The sequence below is a fragment of the Pleurodeles waltl genome, chromosome 1_1 (assembly GCF_031143425.1).
Source record: "Pleurodeles waltl isolate 20211129_DDA chromosome 1_1, aPleWal1.hap1.20221129, whole genome shotgun sequence".
Taxonomy (NCBI): Eukaryota; Metazoa; Chordata; class Amphibia; order Caudata; family Salamandridae; genus Pleurodeles; species Pleurodeles waltl.
Genome location: NC_090436.1, coordinates 436,010,015 through 436,032,888, shown reverse-complemented (window position 1 = coordinate 436,032,888; position 22,874 = coordinate 436,010,015). Strand labels below are relative to the sequence as shown.

General features: G+C 43.8%; 1 protein-coding gene across 1 annotated transcript in view; it reads right to left on the bottom strand.

Moving 5' to 3' along the window:
* The window catches only part of LOC138284946 (baculoviral IAP repeat-containing protein 1-like), a 579,119-nt gene that overhangs the window by 158,470 nt on the left and 397,775 nt on the right, over positions 1–22,874 (bottom strand). Inside the window, exon 14 of the mRNA XM_069224297.1 lies at positions 15,244–15,330. Coding sequence (XP_069080398.1) covers positions 15,244–15,330 — 87 coding nt within the window. The remainder of the gene's footprint in view (positions 1–15,243; positions 15,331–22,874) is intronic.

Here is a 22,874-nt window from a genome sequence, read left to right as displayed (position 1 = left end):
TTAGACACACAGGGGAGTTCAGGGTGGTGTTCCTCTTGTGGATCCCAACAACTTTCCTTACCCACAATGCCCTGCAAATCTCAAAATGTGGTTAAAATTACATTTTCCTTGCATTTCTGTGCCATATTCTTCCAGAAACAGAATAAACCACAAATTTCCTACTGCCCAGCATACCCCTTGGTCTCCTGATAAAAAATTATACTTCACTTGTGTTGGTGCCCAAAGCAGAGTCAACCTTAAAACATATAGAAAAAACTGTGCTTGTGAACATGCTTTGGTCCCCTATCAATCTCTACATGTTTTGGCCCTTTGCAGGCACTTGGCCCACCCACACAAGTGAGGTATCATTTTTATCTGGAGACCAAGGGGAACACTGAGTGGTAGGAAATTTGTGGCTCCCCTCAGATTTCAGAATTTTCCATCACAGAAATGTGGGGAAATGTGTTTTTAAGATACAGTTTGAGGTTTGCAAGGGATTCTGGGTAAATAATAAGAGCCACACAAGTCACCCCATCCTGGATCTCCCTAGGTGTCTAATTTTCAAAAATGTACAGGTTTGCTAGGTTTCCCCAGGTGCTGGCTGAGCTAGCGCCCAAAATCCACAGCTAGACACATTGCAAAAAACAGTCCGTTTTCAATGAAAAAATGTGATGTGTCCACGTAGCGTTTTGGGGTGTTTCCTGTCGCGGGCATTAGGCCTACCCACATAAATGAGGTACCATATTATCAGGAGACTTGGGGGAATGCTGGGCATAAGGAAGTTTGTGGCTCCCCTCAGATTCCAGAACTTTGCATCACAGAAGTGTGAGGAAAATTATTTTTTTAAACAAAATCTGAGGTTTGCAAGGGATTCCGGTTTCCTCTAGGTGTCTAGTTTTTTTAAAAGGTACATGTTTGCTAGGTTTTCTTAGGTGCCAGCTGAGCGAGGGCCCAAAATAGACAGCTAGGCACATTGCAAAAAAACAGTCAGCTTTCAGTGGAAAAATGTGATGTGTCCATGTTGCGTTTTGGGGCGTATCCTGTCTTGGGCACTAGGCCTACCCACACAAGAGTGGCACCATTTTTATCAGGAGACTTGAGGAGATGCTAGGTAGAAGGAAGTTTTGGCTCTCCCCAGATTCCAGAACTTTGCATCACAGAAATTTTCAGGTTTGTAAGGGATTCTGGGTAGAAAAATGTAGTAAGAGCCATGCAAGTCACCCCATCCTGGATTCCCATAGGTGTCTAATTTAAAAAAAAACGTAGAGGTGGAAAATGTGATGTGTCCACGTTGCGGTTTGGGGCGTTTTGTGACGCGGGCATTAGGCTACCCACACAAGCAAGGTACCATTTGTACTGGGAGACTTATGGGAACACAGATCATCAGAATAAGTGTTATTATCAATTGTCTTTCTCTGCATTTGTGCCTTCCAAATGAAATATAGTATGTAAGAAATAAGTCAATTTAAGAAATGCTCTGTAATTCACATGCTAGTATGGGTACCCACAAATTCAGAGATATGCAGACAACCACTGCTTCTAAACTCCATATCTTGTGCCCATTTCAGAAAAACATAGGTTCCCTGGATACCTATTTTTCACTCTCTATATTTTACCAAATTAATTGTTGTATACCCAGTACACAATGAAAACCCATTGCAAGGTGCAGCTCATTTATTGGCTCTGGGTGCATCAGGTTCTTAGTGAACCAACAAGCCCTATGTAACCTCGCAACCGGAAGGGTCCAGCGGACGTAACGGTATTTGCTTTTGAAAATCTGACATAGTTAGAAAACGTTACAGATGAAAACAGACAGAATTGGCTGTTTTTTCCACCTCAATTTCAATATTTTCTTTTATTTTGAACTGTTACTTTCTATAGGAAAATCTTCTAGGGCCATATGTACGAACACATTTTCCCATTGACACAGAATGGGAAAACCCTTTGCTATATCTGGCCCTTAGTCCCAGTAAAATTTCAAAAACTGTGTTAAAACGTGGTTTTCTGATTCTAGCTTGCCTGTTTCTGAAAGCTGGGAATTTGGTGATTTTAGCATCACAAACCCTTTGCTGATGCCATTTGCAGAGAAAAAAACAGATGTTTTCTTCGGCAGCACTTTTTTCCCATTTGTTCCCAAAATACCCAAACGTTTGCTGTATTTTGACTAATTTCCCGTTCCCCTCCAGGGGATTCCAGAAACCCTGGATGCTGGAAAAAAGGACTCAAGAAGGAAAAGAAAACCCACTTCCTACAAAGGTTCTGCCAGCGGTCACTAGATACATCGGACCGCATATTTATGTGAAAGGCCCATTGAATTCCAGGGCACACTTGTGGTGTACGCTTGGTTTAGTTGCTGAGGCCTGAACTTACCGACATGTGTGAGATCGGGTCTGACGTATAATATACACACAGTGTGTGATATATGTTATGCTGTGCATTTCTCTGCACAATAAGTAGTAGATGGATGGATAGCACTAGAGACTGACTTTATGGATGGAACCTCTCTCTCTGTATATTTTAAACAAGTCTTGGACAATATGTCTGTGCCCTGAGGAAGGTGTGTGATCTGTTGGCCACATTACACCGAAACGTACGTCAGCACTTTAGTTTACGAGGAGGAAACTGGAAGTTCCTGGACTGTACATCTGAAGTATAACATGCTTACAATTTATAGAGTAGAGGACTATTTAAGGAGGAAACATTGTAAGAATCCTTCTACGAAGAGTCTGAATTGGAGATGAACTTTGATCATTGGAGAACCATGAGTTATATAGATTTTGTATATAAATGAAGTTATGGACAAGAGGGCCTCCTCTAATGAAATAGTTGATGATATATGTATTGATTCATGTATTTGCTTATTTAACTTATTTTTTTAGTGATGAAGGTATGTGGTATACTTGAGTATGAGTGTTGGCATTGAGAGAGTTTTCCAATTTTGACCTTAGAGCGCTCGTATACTTATACATAAATCAGGTATTTGTGATTAATTTAATATTAAAAAATAATTCTATATACTATTTATAATAGCTTATTGTTATATGTATGATTATTTTCTTATGCTCAACCAGTGTTTAATTTGTGCTTGTTATTTCCGGTGCTGAGCACCGGCACTTATTTTTGAGAGCTGGGGCTTATTCTTCTGCCTCAAGCATTTGCTGTGAGCAAATGACACATATGGGACAGACGGAGGAAGGGAAAAACGAAAAAGCGCCACAAAGAAAAAAAGTAGAAAGCTGCTGGAGTGAGCTGAAGGGGCAGGGAGTGGCTTTATATGGATTGACGAGGCCTGAAATGGCTTCAGGATTACGCCGCCTCAGTATTCCGTGTTCACACATTTACTTGCAGCAGCCGCGTGTTTAAGAGGAGGGCTTTGGGCACCGGCACGTTTTTATTTACAAATTAAGCACTGTGATCAACGTTGTTTATTTTTTTAGGATTCTTGTTGGAACCTTTGTAGGAGGTGGGTTTTCTTTTCCTTCTTTTGCTTATCCCTGTCCCGCTCCTCATCATTCATTCTGGGGTACCCGTTGTGTTATTTGGAAAAAAGGACTCATACTTGGTGTGGATAGCTATTTAGACAAAAAGTTATGGGGGCCTAAGCGTGAACTACCCCAAATAGCAAAAGACTTGGCACAGATGGGGGAAAAGGCCTAGCAGCGAAGGGGTTAATGGGATTAGTAAGTCTGACCATTGCCCTCATCTGACTTTTAAAGGAGGGTTGTATACAAACTACATACACTACGTCTTGTTAGAGCTAAGGTTTTGGTCATACCTGGCTAATATGATAGTAGCCAACAGTGCAGATAGCGATCATAACGTCACTAAATTTTACTCAGATATTTTTGGTAAGGCTCCTGAAAGTATTGTCAATTCTTTTATTAGCCCATTGAATTGTACAAATAATGGTTGAAATGTAAAATGGGCTACTATTAGTGAAAATTACTGTATTAAGGCCGATATTTATTATAAATTAATTAATAATTTTGGGGCCTTTGATTCGACTGTGCACCTTACAGATAGTATGTTTAGTTATACTAAACAACATGAGCAATTATTCGGAGCTTTAAAACTCCTATTTACGAAGTAAGCAGGGATGTTCGAGATAGACATAAAACTCACCCTTTGTTCTCAGTAAGCTTAAAGGCTTGCCAAGGGGAACTTGTTAAAAGCCATTAAGACTGGTACTAAAGGGGAAATAACCCTGGCAAGGAAGTTGTACAAATCTTGTCCGCTCAATGCTAAAAAAGTATGGGAGGATTGGCAATGGACACAGACGCTAATAACCTTGGGGAAACCCAATTACCAAACATTTTGGAAGATAGTGGCAACAGGAAACGGATGTGGTAATTCTATTGCTGAAGTGTGGGTTCCACCAGAAAGCTGGATCGAACACTTCAAAATGTTATTCAGCAAATATGAAAATGGCCATTCAGTTGTTCCCACAATAAACGATAAAACACTGACTGCATCTTTGGCTACATGCAATCTAAACCTCACTAAGGGCTACCCAGTAGTGCTTGGATAAAGCTAGATCTGCTCTTTCATATACAAAAAAGAGAAAGCTCCTGGTCCAGACAGCATACCTGTGGACTTATTCCACTTGAAGTCTGAGATCTGGATCCCGTATTTAAATTTGCTAACAAATGAGGGTTCACCGGGGGAGGAAATCCCTGAAACATGGTGAGGTGCAATCATTGTTCCTATTCATAAAAAGTGGGCTAAATATCCCCACTAACTACAGGCCAATCAGCCTAATAGGTAGCTCCCAGAAGATCTTCTGTCAAACAAGTTTTAGTCTGGATCCATGAGTGGATGAATGATCATAAGGTTCTTTCAAACTATCAGATGGGTTTTTGGAAGGAGATGAGGACAGCGGATCAGACATCCCGTTTTATGATGATTGTCTGTTGGAAATATATCACCATTGAGGTGGAACGACCAACATGGCCTAACCCTGCTTATCTCTATTGAGAGGGGGTACGCCAGATCTTCTCTTTTCATTGTTTATGAATGGAGTGGTGGATGATCTGTCCAAATGCCAGTACGATGCACCAAAGATAGCTGGTGTGTGTGTACCAGTACTGCATTTTTGTTGAAGATATCCTGCTGATTTTGCATACATTTAGGGGATTGCAACATTTGCAAGTTCACTTTTTTAAGTTTAGCCAACTTAGAGGTCTTAAAATGAATGCAGGGAAGTCTAAATTGATGGTAATAAGTTCTCATTGCTCTTTTAGAAACAATCTGACTGTTGATGTAACCTTAATGGAACAAGCAAAGAACTTTTATTACTTGGGAGTTAGGCTGTTGGAGAAACTCACCAAGGAGCTCCAGTTCCAAAAAAGCAATTCCCTTTTGTCCCATAGGTCAGCGGTGATTGCCAGTAAACAGATTATCCCTCAATAGAGCTGTTTCCCCAGTGTTTGAGGTTTACCATGCGGTGGCTATGGGTGGAGCACTTTATGGGGGGGAATATGGGGTATGGTCGACTCATCAAGGCTCACCATTACAGAAAATAGTTTCATTAGGTCTTTAGTGAATGTTCCATCCAGTACTCCTCTAAGACATCTAAGGTGGGACTTAAAATTGAAGAGAATCGACCATGTCACCCGCCTTAAAGTGTTGACCTATTGGGTCAGGATTTGGACAACTAAAGAGTTGACTCCCTACAAAGTAGCCCTGCAGGAGCTAATTTATCTTGATAAGAATTGTATTACCACAGGGCTGAGCACTGTGAGGTCTTTATTCAGCGATTTAAGTGTATTAAGTGTCCACAATGGACAGGAGCATAACCAAATGAATAAAAGGTCTTTACTGGGAGCATGTCCTACAAAGAACGTGGCGCGAATCAAGGTCTGAAGGGCTTGTGGACAAATTTCTGAGCCATAAACCCTTACCACAATTTGAAGCTTACTTTGACAGGGCGGTCCCAGCAGAGGTCAAGTCCCTGTATATTCATTTTCGCATCCGCACACTACCGTTAAGATCTTTCACTGCTAAGTGGGAACCTGGTGGCTCAGGGTCTAAAGTTTGTCCATTCTGCCCTAACACTACTGAAAATGTATTACATTTTGTACTGCTCTGTCAAAAGTGCAAAGTCCCAAGAGCTAGATGGATTCTCGCATTCTGCCGCAAGTTGGGTGTTAAACAGTGTGCAATAGTTCTATACATACTGAAAACTGATACAGTTGAAGTTATTATATTTGCCATGTCAAGATATCTCAAGTGGGCCTGGTCTCTCCGCTTAGTTGCGCTGATGGCTGGGTCATGAGGTGGGCTTGTTAAATGTTAAAACTCCCCTGTTATTGGTTGCCCCTGACTAGCAGACATTTTTTTGGTCTATAGCCAAGGTATTCTTTGTTCAATGGCACAAGAACTACCATTAATTTATTGCATCATTCACTTTAGTCCATCTGGGTATGCTTTAGCTCTTTGTCCTTTAATTGTAACTTTTACCTAGTATATTTATATGCATTTTATGTATTCTTTATTTTAGGTGTTTTACCTTGTGATATTTTATTGCTTTTTTGTTTGTAACATGTAATGTTGTTTGTTTGTGATGATGCACTGTACTTTTATGGATTAAATGGCCAAAATAAAGTAAATATTAATCTGGGGTTGGCACCATTGAAGAGGCTAACTGGAGGGATGCTTGTATGTCCCGTGATAGATACATACTGGGAAAACATAGCAGCGATAATGACAAAGGTTCTGGGGCAGGCAGTGGAATTCACCCTGAGGGTGGCAGTGTTGGGTATACTGGAGGAGTCGGGTCTCCCCGGACACGAACAATCCCTAGTAGGTATCACCACACTCCTGGGCAAACGGGATATAGCACGTTACTGGAGCACTGCCACAGACTCTAGTCTAGCAGAATGACCTCTGCCATGGACTGGTGTGCTAAGAGCTAAGATTGAAGAACCCATATATAGAGCCCAAAGGTCTCAGAAGAAACATGATAAGATATGGGGGTAATGGTGGATTTATTCAGGTATAGCAAATGAGCATTGAAGAGAGGCAGGGGAGGGTGGGCTGGCCACGTGGGGCAGTGGCACAGCTGGGGAGAGTGAGGGAAACAATGGGTGTGGGTCCTTGTAAACATATGATGCCATGGTGTATTTCAAACTTAATAAAGTTGGGTATGAAAAAAACAATTTCAAGCCAGAGACTTGCACAAACTCCATCAGAACCTGCAACACTGCAGGCAAACTATTTGTAACGTTTCTCAAAAATAAGAGAACATTGTTCTCATATATTGACATGATATTTAACCCACCCTGGAGCTATAAACCCACGGGAGATTTCTTCGGACCTTCTGGTGCAGGATGAAGATAGGGAGTCCCCAGAGCATGCACACCGTGGAAACTGTTGCAGTTGCTGACTTGGAGCTGAGGTTGCTGTTGCAGTTACAGCGTTTCTTGGAGCAGGCTGCGGTTGATCAGAGGTCAGAAGAGTCTGAAGTTGTTGCAGAGGATTCCTGAAGGAAACTCGCAAGCAGAATCTGAAGAGATCCCACAGGAGAGACCCTAAATAGCCCTGAGAGGGGGACTGGCTACCTTATCAGGGATGGACCTATCAGGAGGGGTCCCTGACATCACCTGCTGGCACTGGCCACTCAGAGCCCTCCAGAGTGCCCCCACACCTTGCAAAGCAAGGTGGCTGAAGTCTGGGACACACTGAAGGAGCTCTGGGCACCACCCCTGGGGGGGTGATGGACAGGGGAGTGGCCACTCCCCTTTCCTTTGTCCAGTTTCCTGCCAGAGGAGGGGAGAAACGGTCCCTGAACCAGTGTAGACTGGTTTATGAAAGGAGGGCACCATCTGTGCCCTTCAAAGCATTTCCAGAGGCTGGGGAAGGCTAACCCTCCCCAGCCTATAACACCTATTTCCAAAGGGAGAGGGTGTAACACTCTGCTCTCAGAGCAAATGCTTTGTTCTGCCTTCCTGGGACTGGGCTGCCCGGACCCCAGGAGGGCAGCACCATGTCTGTGAGGTAGCAGCAGCTATAGCTGCAGTGTAAGCCTCACAAAGCTGGTTTGGCAGTACTGGGGGTCCATGGTGGAGCCCCCAGGCTGCATGGAATTGGCTCCCCAGTATCAGATTTTGAATGGGGGGACAATTGCATGATCTTAAACATGTTACATGGCCATATTTGGAGTTACCATTGTGAAGCTACATATATGTATTGACCTATATGTAGTGCACGCATATAATGGCGTCCCCGCACTCACAAAGTCTGGGGAAATGGCCCTGAACTATGTGGGGGCACCTTTGCTAGTGCAAGGGTGCCCTCACACTTAGTAACAATTAGTAACTTTGCACCTAACCTTCAGCAAGTGAAGGTTAGACATATAGGTGACTTATAAGTTACTTATGTGCAGTGAAAATGGCTGTGAAATAGTGTGTGCACTATTTCACGCAGGATGCAGTGGCAGTCCTGTGTAAGGGTTTCTCTGAGCTCCCTATGGGTGGCAAAAGAAATGCTGCAGCCCATAGGGATCTCCTGGAACCCCAATGCCCTGGGTACCTAGGTACCATATACTAGAGACTTATAAGAGGGGTCCAGTATGCCAAATGAAATTGGTAAATGAAGTCACTGGCCTACAGTGACAAATTTAAAAGCAGAGAGAGAGCATAAGCACTGAGATTATGGTTAGCAGAGCCTCAGTGACACAGTTAGGCACTACACAGGCATATACATTAGGCCACAAACTATGAGCACTGGGGTCCTGACCAGCAGGATCCCAGTGAGACAGGCAAAAACATACTGACCTACATGTGAAAAATGGGGTTAACATGCCAAAGGAAGATGGTACTTTCCTTCAGGGGCCTACTATACATGCTTTCCATTGTTTCAAGAAGTAGCAGATCCTATGTCATTTCGACACCATAGCCAAGGCTCCCCCATTTCACTTTATACACTTATAGGTGTTGGCCATAACTCATGGCATGGGTACCCCTCAGCCTCTTCTCGTGACTTTCAAAAGGGTATGGCTGCCCCACGCAAAGTCTAGGAGGATCTGAGTATTGGAGATGGGGGGCATGCTATTTTCGGGTGGTTAATAATGGAGCATTATTAGGTTGGGTCCTTAACAGGTTCCCACTGTTAACTGGCTTTTTTTTTTAGAGCTACGCGTTCCCTGCTTGTGAGTGCTCTATTGTTCCAACTGAGACATGTTTACATATCTTGTCAACTGCATAGTTCATATTAGGAATGTCCATGTTTGGATTTAGAAATAAGAGAGGGACAAGGGCTAACAATAAAATCTCAGTAGTCTATGGATGCATCTGCATTTTAACGGTGACGCTCACTTGGAGCTTGGCTTTATTAGAAACTGAGCTTGGTGCCTCAGAAGTGGTCTCTTTAGGGTATGGAGAAGTTGTGGCTAGCTCACTAGCCATAAACATCTCTTCTGACTCATAAAACTTCCTTGAAATGCTTGAGATCAATTCACTGAGAGGACACTGCAATGAACTCACGACCAGTTTGTATCCTTTCTGAGCAACAGATCCCAGTCAGTTCAACTGGCTTCTTTCAGGTCCTATCCTCATACAGCTAAGCGTGGTGTTCCGCAGGGTTCATCTCTTAGCCCCACATTGTTTAATATATATGGGCCTGATATAGATCTTGGCAATAAAGGTCCCGCTGCTGACTCTTCGACTGAAAACCCATCCGCCCGTGTTGGTGGCCCCATAGATGAAAGCCCACATTCAAACCATCGTCTCCCCCAAGAAACACAGCCATGTTCACGGCGCAATAGGGAAAAGTGACTGATGTAGGAACCCCAGACTTCCTTCCCTCCGTGCACATCTAAATGTGCTTTACCGTCAAGCAAAAAGTGGCGGTACAACCTCCATGTTTGAATTAGCAGATTGGGGAGGGATAGGGGTGAAAACTCACCTTTTTTTCAGTCTTTGACTGGACAACACCTGCCACCACTGCCGCCACTGACTGACAGAGAAAACACGTCTGTGCCCTCCCCCATCCCCAGCTGAACCTGACTCGAAGGTAGGGACACGGCATTGCCAGGATATGTTGGGTGGGCACTGCATTGGAGGTCGGGCCACAGAAGGTATATACATGTCACAGCATTTTTTTTAATCACTGTGACATGCATATGCCGGGGACATACGTGAGTCAGACATGGATGGGGACACACTGGTACACAACACATATCACACACATACAGAACTGTCATTATGCTGCCAGTATTCATTGGCAAATGAATACTGGCACTACAATGACAGTATATTCACACCTGTCAACTATCTCCGTGAGTGCACATTGCCAGGGGACCTGTACCTGTCATGTTGTGCTGCAAGCTGTGTGTGTATGTCACTACATGTATGTGTGTGTGCAATGCGATTGGCTGCTTGAGATGGGGGAGCTGGAGTAGGTAAAGTGGTCGTGTCTGTATGTGTGTCACTTGCAAGTGAGGCTGATGTGTACGTTGTGTTGCCGTGTGGCACATTCAGGTGAGTGTGGTTGTTGTGTTGAAGTTGTTGTGTAGTTGTGCATGTGTGAGTGTGTTTGTGTAGATGAGTGTGTAGTTGTGTTTGTTGTCATGGCTGTGTCGTGTGTGGGCGCAGTGCCAATGATGTGTGTATGTTGTGTCATGGACGTATATCAATATGTGTTTTCGGCATGTACGAGTTGTGCTGGAATGGCAATGGGTTATTGTGTATGTGGTGTGTTCTATAGTGTGCAGTGCAGGGGCACCCATATGGCTAAGGGACAGTGTGTGTGATTCACTTACCTCTCTTTCATAGCCCCTGCATTGTACGAAGTCCATTGGGTTCTGCTGCCGTCTCGCTCCATCAGAAATCCGTCGTCATTTACTATGCTCGCAGAACTGAAACATCTAAATACGGCGGGCAGAACACAGTTGACTTGACAGTCTCTTTAGGTCTGCTGTTGATGCAGCTTGGCGGTGCGACCGCCAGCATCTAAATCAGGCCCTTAGATATAAATTATCTTAGCCATCACTAATGATAGGGATAATATATGCATTGGGGGAGTAAGTAGTGAGTACTCTTATGTGGATTTCGAAAACTATGTACAGCAATTATTCAGCCACAGCTTTCACGTTCTGAAGGATCACAAAAACGATTTTGGCTCACATTCCCTGGATCTACTCAGCATTCCAAAATAAAGATGTTCTGTCAAGAGTGCATTTTTTCAAAGTGAAGGAAAAATCATGAGATTTGCCCCAGGCATTAAGCGCTCACTTTCAAAGGTGACAAAATATTGCTGTTCCAGGATATCTCAGTGACCGTACTTACGAACCACAAGGAAAAGAAAGACTCTGCAGCACACCTTCCCTGTATAGGGCAGTCTGTAATGCCAGTATAATGCTTCCAGACATTAGACAATACCATTGGAGCTGCTGAATTACTGCATTTATTTCATGACTGAGGACCCATCAATTCGACTAGGTACATTACTATGGGAAGAAAGTTTACCTCCATGATATTTATTGATAAAGGGGAGAGTCCACACGTCAGACAGTCAATGATCAATGTATGGAAGATGAATGTGTGTTGACTAATTCAAAGGGGATAGTAACAGAAGAATCCCCTATATGGCCATCGCTTTTATGGAAGGAGTTGGCAAGTATGAAGCGATTTAAAGTCAGCTGTATGAAACCATTTTGTGGTTGCAAAACTTATGAGTCGCAAAATCATAGGGTTTGTGAACACAGTATAGTGCTTTGCCATGTTCTGAACTTACTTAGTGATTTGGTAAAGCCTTTCAGAATTGCAAAATGGGTTTAGCGACTCAGTCTGAATGACAAGTATGAGTGGGCTTGGCAATAGATTTGCAAAGGGGAATCTGTCCCATTTGGATTGCTTCAACTTTGGGAATTGCATTGGGTGGCATTGTAGGGTGGGAGGAAGTGGTCCTTAGAAGCAGCACCAGTTTCTCTAAGAAATACAGGGTGCTTTTAGAAAAAAAAGAAACAGTTTCCCATTTGGGAATGCAAACATAGGAATGGTGGTCTGCTGGCCACCATCTATGTTAGTAGCCAGATCACAAATAGCCACTTGCCTAATTAATAATCATTAAGTAGGCCATTCTGCACCTTCTACGACTGGAGATTTTGCCACATGAGATATTAGTACACAGGCCGCAATAGCAAAATAAAAGACTGGTCTTAAAACGTGGTTGCACAATTTGCAACCACTTTTTGTGACCAGTCTGTTTGTTCATCTAGCCCTGAGGTGATAGGCATCTCTAAGTTGGGAGCCCTAGATGGGATAGGAGGAATCATAACATTGGCTCAGTTGCAAACTCCAGATATCTCCAACACAGGAATTCTAGTCCACATGCCTTTTCCATACCTTGGCAAACCACATTCCTTGAATGGACAGAGCTGTCTGAAGATAGCCCTCTGGAGAACAGGCTTTGGACAAAAAAAGTTAAATAAAGGTGCCCTGTCATCTGTATATGGTACCCTTGTTGATAACACATTTGATTCCTTACTTTACCTTAGGAGTGGGTGGGTAAGGAATTAAGGAACCCTAATGGATTGGCGATAATGCACCCCAGAGACGTCACTATCTGAGTAGGCCTGAATCTCATTTAATTGATGATTCTCCATAGAGTATAATATATCAAAAATATGTTGCACAAAATGGGGTTTGTGTCTGATAGTAAATTCTTGAAATGAGGTGTAAGAGAAGGCAAACTTATGCATATGGTGTGGGAATCGAGTACTATCTAAACATACGGAGTAAATGTGCAGGCAAACATGCCGAAGGGCTGAGAGCAGGGATGCCTGTGAAGATGCAATACATGATTCTTGACATCTCCAATGATGTACATATGACATGGAGAAAGCTAAGGCTCAGCTCCCTTCACAAAAAGGGACATTGAAAGGGACATTGCAAGGGATTGGAGAAATGCAGAGCTTGATTCTCAATCTGCACTTGCAGTGCATTTTTTAATACTACAAAACGTATTACAAAATGTAAGCTTTGTCTACCCTTATATGTGCAGATTTCTCCGTCCCGACTGCGTGTGTCTTCGTAGATGTAACTCCAGCTTTCAGCAGCAAATGTGAGAGGGACACAGGACAGTGGGTGGCAAAAGGGGCAGACTTGCTACTAAAGGAGATGTGGTTAGGGAACAGTAAGAGGTGTTTAGAGCGAGTTACGGAAGGGTTTATGGAGGGACATCACCCACCCACACAAAAGTAGGCAAATTGTATTACTCTGGGAGTAGGGACATATAAATTACACTTTTGTAGTAAGTTACCGTTGGAGTTTGTAAATACTAAAAGTAGTAAACTTACTACAGAGTGTAAACGTAATCAAAAGTGTATCTTACCTTTGTGAATCAGACCCACAGTGTCCAACCAGAGAAAGATCGCATGCAGCCATGGGGCAATGCATGGAGGCTGGAAAGTGGCTGTGAAAGGAGAGATTGTCAAAGCAAATCCCATATAATTTGGAGACCCTGGAAAGAACATTTTAAACCAGACAATTTGAGTGGGAAAGTAACCCAAGATTAGGTAATCTCAGGTGGAGGGAATGGTAGAGATTTATCCCATTGGCTGAAAAATAAGTGAATTGTTTATGCAACTCCATAAACTATGGAGAACCCGGAGAGAACAGTTTGAACTGGATGATGCCTAAGGGCGTGAGAACAACGATTAGGGCATCTCTGGTGGAGGGAATGGTTGAGAGTTATAGCACTGGCTGAAAAGACTGGATGGACTGCATTGTCATTGAAAACTCCATAAATTTTGGAAACTCTGAAGAGAACATTTTGGATTGCAGATGCAAAAGGGAGAAATTTCCAAGATTAGGGCATCGCCTCTGGGAAGGGAAGGTAAAGGTATGTACAGTGCTTAAGTTGGCAGATAATAAGTGCTGGTGCCCAAAAGTGAATCTCAGAAGCCCAGCCGGCACTATAAAATATCAGCACACCGAATACCAAGGCTGCTAGTGCTGAGTCCAACCCAGCCTCTTCAATCCACCACCAGACACTCTCTGCTCCTTTATCTCAATCTTGCAGCTTCCTTCTTTCTACCTTTGTAATTTTTTTTTGTCTTTTTCTTCTTCCATTTTCCCCCGTATGTGTGTTTTTCACTCTCTTGTTCTCTGGAAATGTCCAGTGAAGACAAATAAGCGTTGGTACCCAAAAATGAGTGCAAGTGGCCACCACCGGCAACCGCCAGCTCAAATTAGGTATTGCTGCCCATATTTATCAATATTTTACACAACACAGCTATAAAGATAACAGATATAAAATAGAAATAAAAATATTTCTCCTCGTTGTGCCTCTGGTGGGGAGGTGTACAATTCTGACGCATTCCCGGGTCTACCAGTGTTGGTAAATCTGTGAATGTGTCAGAATGCATGGGTGGATGCGTGGGAACACCCTCGCTCCAACCACTGCATGCCTCCCTGCCGCAGAGTAATGCAAGGCAGTGATTTGCTCTGCCTTGCGTTACTCCAGATTTAACAAGCCACTCAAGGCCACGCAAGGTGTCCTTGCATGGCTTGGTACGTCTCATTTAGGTTTTGCGTCGCCCTCGTGTCCTCTTGCGTGGCACAAGAGCGATTCAAAACCTTTGTTTTGACCCCCTGGCTGCAAAAGAGCCAATGTGTTCCCAACTACACAACCTGTCTGACTAGTTGATGTACAAAGACACGGTGCTCCCTGCTGCTGTATGTTGTAAACTATTTCAGTAATTTACTGTTTTGTCTTCATACTTTCCACTCAAGGAAAAATAATCGTGCACTTTAAAAAAAAAGACAAGCCTTTGAATAAGTAGGAGAGTTATAAACCGTAAATGTCTGAGCTGCGTTTTAAGTGAACTTGAGTTACTCTTGTGCTAGTGGGGGGGAGTTCCTTACCTTTGTAGTCTTGAGGGAGATAACTCTGCACTCTTCTCACTCACAGTTTCAGGAACTTTTGACCAACTCCTGAGCTGCAGGTGGAGTGATCTCCTTAATTATAGCTTGTTGTGTGCTGGGATCTTGTTGAATGTAGCCTTGTTTGTATGAACTCTTTGGCTTTACTCTGCCTTGCCACGCGGACAATACACAACGTCTTACAAAGAATTCTATGGCTGCACGTGGAGCTAAGTGCAGGGGGGATCAGGCTCATTCAACCTAGGTGTAGCAGAGTACAGGCCGTGGTGTTTCGGGACTTTCCAACTAGGAACCGCTGTAATAATGCAATCTAATGAAGAAACTTAAGTGGTTTTTAACTGATGAAATTTTGACCTATCAAATAAAATGTAAAACATACCGAAATCTTGTGATATATCTTCGATCATAACATGCACGCCACCGAGATCCAGAACCTTAAGTGATGCAAAGCGAGGCAGTGCTGCAGCTAGAAAAAAATGTAACATCCAGAAATCACATTAAAAAGAGTGGTAAGTAATGGCCATTACATTATTACATTACACGGACTGCAAATAAAAAGACCAGGCCACATTCTGTCATGAGAAAAACATGGTCCAGATTCACAAAAAAACATTACCTCTGTTGGTTTGCACCCGCATTTAGTGCACATTTCTTCTATATTGTAAAGTAGAGAGAGGAAGACATGGTTTCACAGGAGTAGTTTTGGAATTCATTTATGAATTTACGTTTCGCCCAGGCAAAAGCATTTTTTCATATGTAAATGTACATAAGTATCTTTACAGAGCATAAATAATTTCCAAACGTGCATCAGTGGATGTGCCCATTTGATTCCTTTGAAGCAATCCCACATTGTAAGGATGAAATTGAACCACCTGGTGATCTGCATATAAAACTTCTATCCTATCTGAGAGCAGTATTAAAATAAACAGAAAATGAAAATGCAATGTACTTTGAAGAGATTTTGCTTACTCAAAGCCATTTTTTTTTTCCCTTTCCAATCGGTTGGAAACTATGTACTACTTAATAAAACTATTTAACTCAAAAGCATTTTGTGTATTCAATGTTGGAGTACCCTGCCCTCCAAACTCTTGGTCTACACCATCTATTTAGAGTTGGGCACTGTCTTGTTTCTGCTGGCTGCGAGTCCGCCCCAAGAACATCAGGCTGTTGGTCTAAGTACTTCAGACCATCCTCCCTATTCAGGACAGAAATTCTGACTTTCTTTCGTGTTTGGGCTTGCCAGGACACTCCTTGCGGTCCGCAACAGGAAAAAATAAAAATGGCCCCCATATGCTGGGAGTTGAGAGGAAAAAATCATTTAGACGGTGCTTCCTTAGTAGGAATCACAGCTGTTGAATGACCTGAACTTGGAGCAGATGCAGGGTGGTTTACATACAATCTGGAATTCTTATTGTCACCTCTGTTTCAGAGAATAATTGCTTGTCCAGAATCGGTGCCTTACAAGATTCTAACCAGAGTTAATGCTACCAGAACCACACATTTCTCTTATTACTTTCTAAATTAGAACAAAGAGCCCACACAACGGGGTGACAAATAGGAAGGCGATGGATTGGTATAGGCAAATAAAAAAACAGGCCCTCCAGCAGAAGGACCCAATAAACTTCCTTATTTAAAAAAATAAAATGATAAAACATTAGGAAGACCAGTAACACATAATGGAAAACCTCAATGAAAGGATAATCGCTGCAAGAATCTAGGATTCATTGAGGTTAAAAGCCTTATCAATGGGCCCTAAAATAAATTAATATCTAGCATGGCTTAACTAGCCACAGAAAAACCCCTCAGTAGGCTAAGGACCAGCAGGCTGCTTCCAGGGGTTGATGGGCAGAGGGATCTTCAGCTAGTCAGCCTGGCTAACAGCTATGGGAAAATACACATTTTCCTAGTAGATGTGTATAATTTGTACCCCCAAATCCTCCTGGAGACTATCAGACTCACAAGGTCCATTGGGGCTGGAATGCACACATTTCCTAGGGCGTCTATACAGGGACATCTTAAGGATTTTGGGGGCCTTGGGCCAAACATATCTTGGGGGTCTCTGTGCAGAAAAGAACTTTAGAATTTATGATCCGAATTCCAGCTTTTTCATTCCCTTTTTGACCACGTCACTGACAGTGCACAGGCACACACGTCCAGATTCTAAGTATGTTTACATCTATTATTCAGGGTCAGTGGTATGTGTTTGGATAATGTAACACAGCAGTACCTCACTGGCATTACTGCAAATAATCTCTGTCAGACCCTACTATCGCTCATATGTGAGATCCTGTTTTGATCTAAAAGAAACTTTTTTATGGATGTTGCTCGAAACATAAACAGAACATTGCTCTGCCAAATGTCTGTTATAGACTCTCATACATCACCCACATTAAAAATAAATTAAACAGAAAAGGTATTTAAAACCATCTGTTTAAGAATTATTTAAGGCCATCAGGGCAAGGCTCTGTAGAACAGCGCTGGCTCTAAGGCGCCCCCTCGAAAGGCTTTGGTCTTGCGCCAGAGCACACTTTGCCCACGCCGTAAAACGTCCCTGCTTCTATTCGCTCCCAGTCCGCGGGTGGTAGGGAGAAACTGATATACGCAAAGCGAGATGCAATATTCGTACTTCCAATTAATCTAGGACATTTACAGGATCTGTATTGTCAACTGCCCTGACGATTACTGCATTGTATTATATTTAGGGTGTTTGTACTCACCTCATTATGGATTTGAAATAAGTACAAACTTCTGCTGTTAGATTAGCAACCGCTAGTTTTGATTTTGTAAGGGAAATGACCCCTGATATATGTTGGAGACTTTTAAGTGATATATTCCAAACCAAGTTTTCTGCTCAGGGAAAGAAAAATCTCCGAGTCTAAATAAGGCAAATGGGGGAAGAGTAGACTTTCTGTCTTGGGAGAGAAAATATAGAACAAACTCTCCTCCTTACGAAAGCGATACTCTTCCACACTCTCTTCAGGAAAGGCCTCAATCAATATTTCATTATTACAGATGGCAACACTTTGCCTCTAGGCGCACCCCCTGTCCTGCTCAATTTTCAATCTATGGGGCTAGCTCTAAGAAATAATTTCGTTTGTAGAGGTGCTCATGAAATGCAGTCACTCATTCTCACTCACAACGTCAGCATTAAGTCCAGATGAAGAGGCCATATGCTTATATCCGACGGGAAAAGGAGAGCAACATGGCTAAAGATGGACGCTTTCAGCCAGGACCTGGAGCCAGATGTCAACGTGTAACTGCAATTATGGTGACTGAGTCTGCATTTTGCTCAGTGAAGCAAAGCGAAGCCTAGAAATAGATTAATTCGTGGGGCTGAAAGAGAGGCACAACACAAAGTGAGTGGAATATGGGGTTGCACCTATATGTTCATGAAAGGATCATAGACGTTGTAGAAGATGGCTAACTGAACAAGATTCTGGCTAAACCGACTTTGATAGCGGATAGAGACCCATCTTGCCTGATCTATGTGGACGCATTAGCTCACGAAACACAGAATACGTCAAATGTGAACCTTGGCACTATAGAAACCAAATCCTTATCCCTACCTTGGTTACTGTTCGCAATAAATCAGTCCAGAGAAGCTGTAGTCAATCCATATCTTCATAGTAAAAAGAAAGGTCTCCATTCATCAGCGAAAGAGATGCTTTTCTCCAATTTAAATTGCTTCTCTTTGTGGGATTTAACAACTTTAAAAAGTAAAGACTTATATTACTGCTATTTCTGTACAGGCAGCGTTATGTTGCAATCATAGGTATCCCTGTACATTTATTAACAGGCTGTTTTCCAGGCTTCTGGGTAGTGCCAGGTGATGTGTTGAATTAAATGGTTTGAGCACTCTGGGTCCCTGTTTTGTGTTACCAAATCTGCATGAATCTGTGCAGAGTGGAAAGACTCACTCTCTCCACTTGGGTACTTTGCGGTGACAGTGAGAAGATGCAATGGCATCAGATCTACCACATCACCGCTAGGCCATATGCATAAGATATTCATTGGAGTTCTTGTGCAAGGAAGACAGCAGGCAGCCTTGATTGTAACTTTGTCTCCAGGGACATCGAGGGCTTCCCTAGTGGGCAGAATGACGAGGAAGTTGCCGCAGAGTCTAGAAGGGAGCCTGAAGCAACAGGAACCAGATGTAAGCCTTGGATGGCTGCAGTGAAGGGGGTTCCAGCGCTGTACTGCATTTGTGTCTCCCAAAGGTAGGCTGGAGTTTCTAAAGGGAGAAATCCCCCTGCCCTCCAGAGATACCAGGAGTTAGAGCAGGTCAGGCCCCACAACAAAGGGCCCCTCATAAGAAGTCATTTATTGGAAAACGGCCTGACTAGTGGGCCCAGAATGAAGCAGACCCGCAGCACAAAGGTTTTGGGGATTTTGTATAGCAGTGTTGAAACAGGCACGAGGTTGGAACAAAGAGGAAGTGTCACTGGTGCTGGCCCCGAATTGTTATGTAGCATTAAGGACACCTCCTTGAGGGCGTGGCCATGCTGGGGACCAAGATGGCTGCACAGCAGTGAAGCTCTGCCACCGTATGCCCTCAATTGCTGCTGCAAAGTAAATTGTATCTTGGCATCACTTCATGGACCAGTGGAGAAATGTGTCACTGGTCCCTTGGATGCCGCTGAGCCACCTGCAACAGAGAAGTGACCAGCGGCCAAACTCCACAATATGTTTTTATGGCTGATGAGACGATGCAGGGGTGCCCCGTGTCACCCCCTCCTCCCTGCTGCACCTGGGAGGACTGGGTCAAACTACCTGAACAAATTCACCTGCCATAATCTGCCCTTAACACCAACCTCGACCGTTGCTCTGCACTCTCCTCCACCAACAACCTCTTGTATCTTCGGGGCTGGCTGGGCATGAGCTCCCCAAGCTGCTCCCCTCAAGGCTACGCGTTATTAACATTGATTGCCGAAGTAGCCCACAACATGCCTGAGCATCTTGTTCACACTGTTGTGGGCAGCTTAACAGGACCGATCCTTGTACCACTGTGTACATTGCCTGATTGCTAGCCCACTGGGAGGCGAGTTGTTCCTCCCTGCATACCTCATATACCTAAGCCCACTACTTAACTATGGGTCGGGGCGACCCACATTGCAAGTGGCAGTTTGAGCATGCTGAAGAATCTGAACGTAGAAGCCTTGAGAGCGCAGAAGATAGTGCAGCTGGACCCCCCTCCCCAAAGGGGGCCACCATTATATCCAAGCTACATGCAGGTTTCATGGCCATCAATGCCCATTTCGACAACTAGCAACCTAACAAACCACCTTGACCGCATGGGTGAACGACCGTCAAAAACTGCGACTTGATGGTGCTGAAGACCGCATTTCGACCCTTGAGGATGACGCCGGCGGCATCCAGAAATGGCTGGAAAAAGTGGAAAGATCCTAAGAATAGTGGCAATAAAGAACAAAGATTTAGAGGCACGATCTCAACGGAATAATCTACGCATTGTTGGCCTCACGAAACATATGGACACTGGTCATATGGATCTCCTCATCAAACACCGCCTCCTCGATCTTGTTGGGCCCGAAAAATGTTCTTCTACCTTCACAGTGGAGCGGGCACACAGGCCCCTGAGCCCTAGACCACCCCCGGCACCCAGCCACAGTCCTTCATCGCTACATTACTTATTTATCAAGACCGCGATCGGCCTGGAGATTGGTGCGCGAGGTGGGCTCTGTTACCTTTCAGGGTATGCAACTCTCATTCTACCCCAATTTTACTATTCTTTGCAAGGGACCTGCCACAACAACACAAAAACTGCACTACGCAACCTGGAACTTACATTTGCAACATTGTATCCAGTCAGGATGAGGGTGCAGGTAGACAGCAAGGCTCAATTTTTCAATAATCTGAAGGATGTGTTGGCCTTCTGTAAACTATACAGGAAAGGTAATTCCCCAAGTCATGATAAGGCCCTAGCGTCACCCAACACATCACATCAGATGACTCAGGAGTCTGAACTGGCTACATCTGCCTGCTCACACTGATGCTGTTTTGACACCTATATGCCAATTCACCCCCGGCGTTGCTAATCTGCCCACATCACTGGACACTGGCCTCCTTGTCATTGTGCTTTCCTTCTGCAACATCAAAAATACTTTTGCCTATTACGATCACCGGGCTTGGTTTGGCGCAGCGTTGCCCTCCCCCCAGGCGTGCATCGCCCTTACAATAATTTTTTTATTGTGTTGTTACATCTCTGTTTAAGTGGATGTTGTTTTCAAGTCTTCTATGGATTTGCTGTGCACTGTTGGGTCCGGTGTGGGTGGAGGGAGGGGCACTGTCAGTTAATGTGATGATATTTTTGTACGATCATCACGTATTTGGATTTCTAACATACACAAATATTGTAACACAACAGTTGTGCATGGTTCACATCCATATTGCTTCTTTACATGCAGACACACAGGGACCATGACATCTCACTAGAACTTAAATTCGTGACATGGAACATCAGGGGCATCAACAATCCACACAAGGGCAACCTGGTCCTTCAGTATCTCAGCCGGCAGTGGATCAATGTTGCTTTCCTCCAGGAAACCCACCTATTTTCCAATAGGCCTCACCACCATGCCTCTCACTGGGGCCCACTTAGATATTTTTCAAGCTACAGCACATATTCCTGGGTGCATGCATATTAATCCACAAATCCATACCATTTCATCCTACAGCAAAATACACAGATGCAAACAGGAGGTATGTGGCACTTACGGGCTCACTGACCAGTCATACGGTCCTCTTTCTTAATATATATACGTCCCAAACACAGACAATCCAGATTTATTTTATTCTGTCCAGTTCCTGCTAGACAGTGTCGATGTCTCACACATTATCATGGGTGGAGACCTTAATCTCCTTCTCGATCCTCGACTAGACTCTACGTCTCAGGCCCCTAGCATTAAACCACACTCCCTGCATGCGTTTCGCTCCCTTAATGATGCTCATGCCCTACGGGACACCTGACATCTCCTGCGAGGCGATGTCCTGGGGCATAAATTTTATTCAGCAACCCATGACACCTGGTCCCAGATCGATCACTGGATACTTTCAACTACCGTCATGCCCTGGTTGGGGAGATTAACACTCTTCTGTGTACATTATCGGACCACTCCCTTGTGCGCTTGGTAGATTGGATCCCATGTAGCAGGGGTCGGGAGAAATATTGGCGATTCCCAAGGACTCGGTCTCAACACAAGCAGTTCTCTGGGAAGCCTTTAAAGTTTATATAAGAGGCATTGTTATATCCAAACATTTCAGGGTTCTGAGGGCAATTTGGAACTCGATCACCCACCTTTAGGCCGATCTCCAAGCCATTGATTACCCTGACTCCATCTCAAGCAATGGCTCTCAGCAGGCAAGATGGCATACGCTTCTCTAGTAGTTCAGGGAAACCGCTGAGCAAGAGGTTTTGTTCCTCTGCAAGTACACCAAGCCTCAGCCGTATGGTGAGGGGGGAGACCGGACCACACTTTGGCCCGACTCCTACATCCCCCTTGCAGCAGTTCTCATATTCCAGAGCTCATTGATGACTCCGGTGCTCGGCTCACTGATAATAAAGAGATTCTACAGAAACTGCTCTGTTATTATACTGCATTATATAACACGCGTGGATCTAGTGAAGAAACAGCTCTCGACAATTACCTTTTCGAGATTGCCATGGTCTGCCTGCTACGCCCCCAATAGCAGTTGCTCTGCAAAACCATTGTTTGTGAAGAGATTATCCAAGCGATTGATGCTCCAGTAAGCTCAAAAGACCCTGGACTAGATGGCCTCTTGGGCACTTTCTATAAAATGTATAAGCAGATACTTGCCCCTCAGCTCCTAGAGATGTATGCGGAATCCTTAGAGACTGGATGTCTCCCCCACTTCCTGTGCGAAGCAGATTAACTTTGACACTAAGATACTGGCGAAGATATTGGTCACACATTTGTCCCTGCTGCTTGACCAGATAATTTCTTCACTGAAATCAGGCTTTGTAACTTTTAAGAC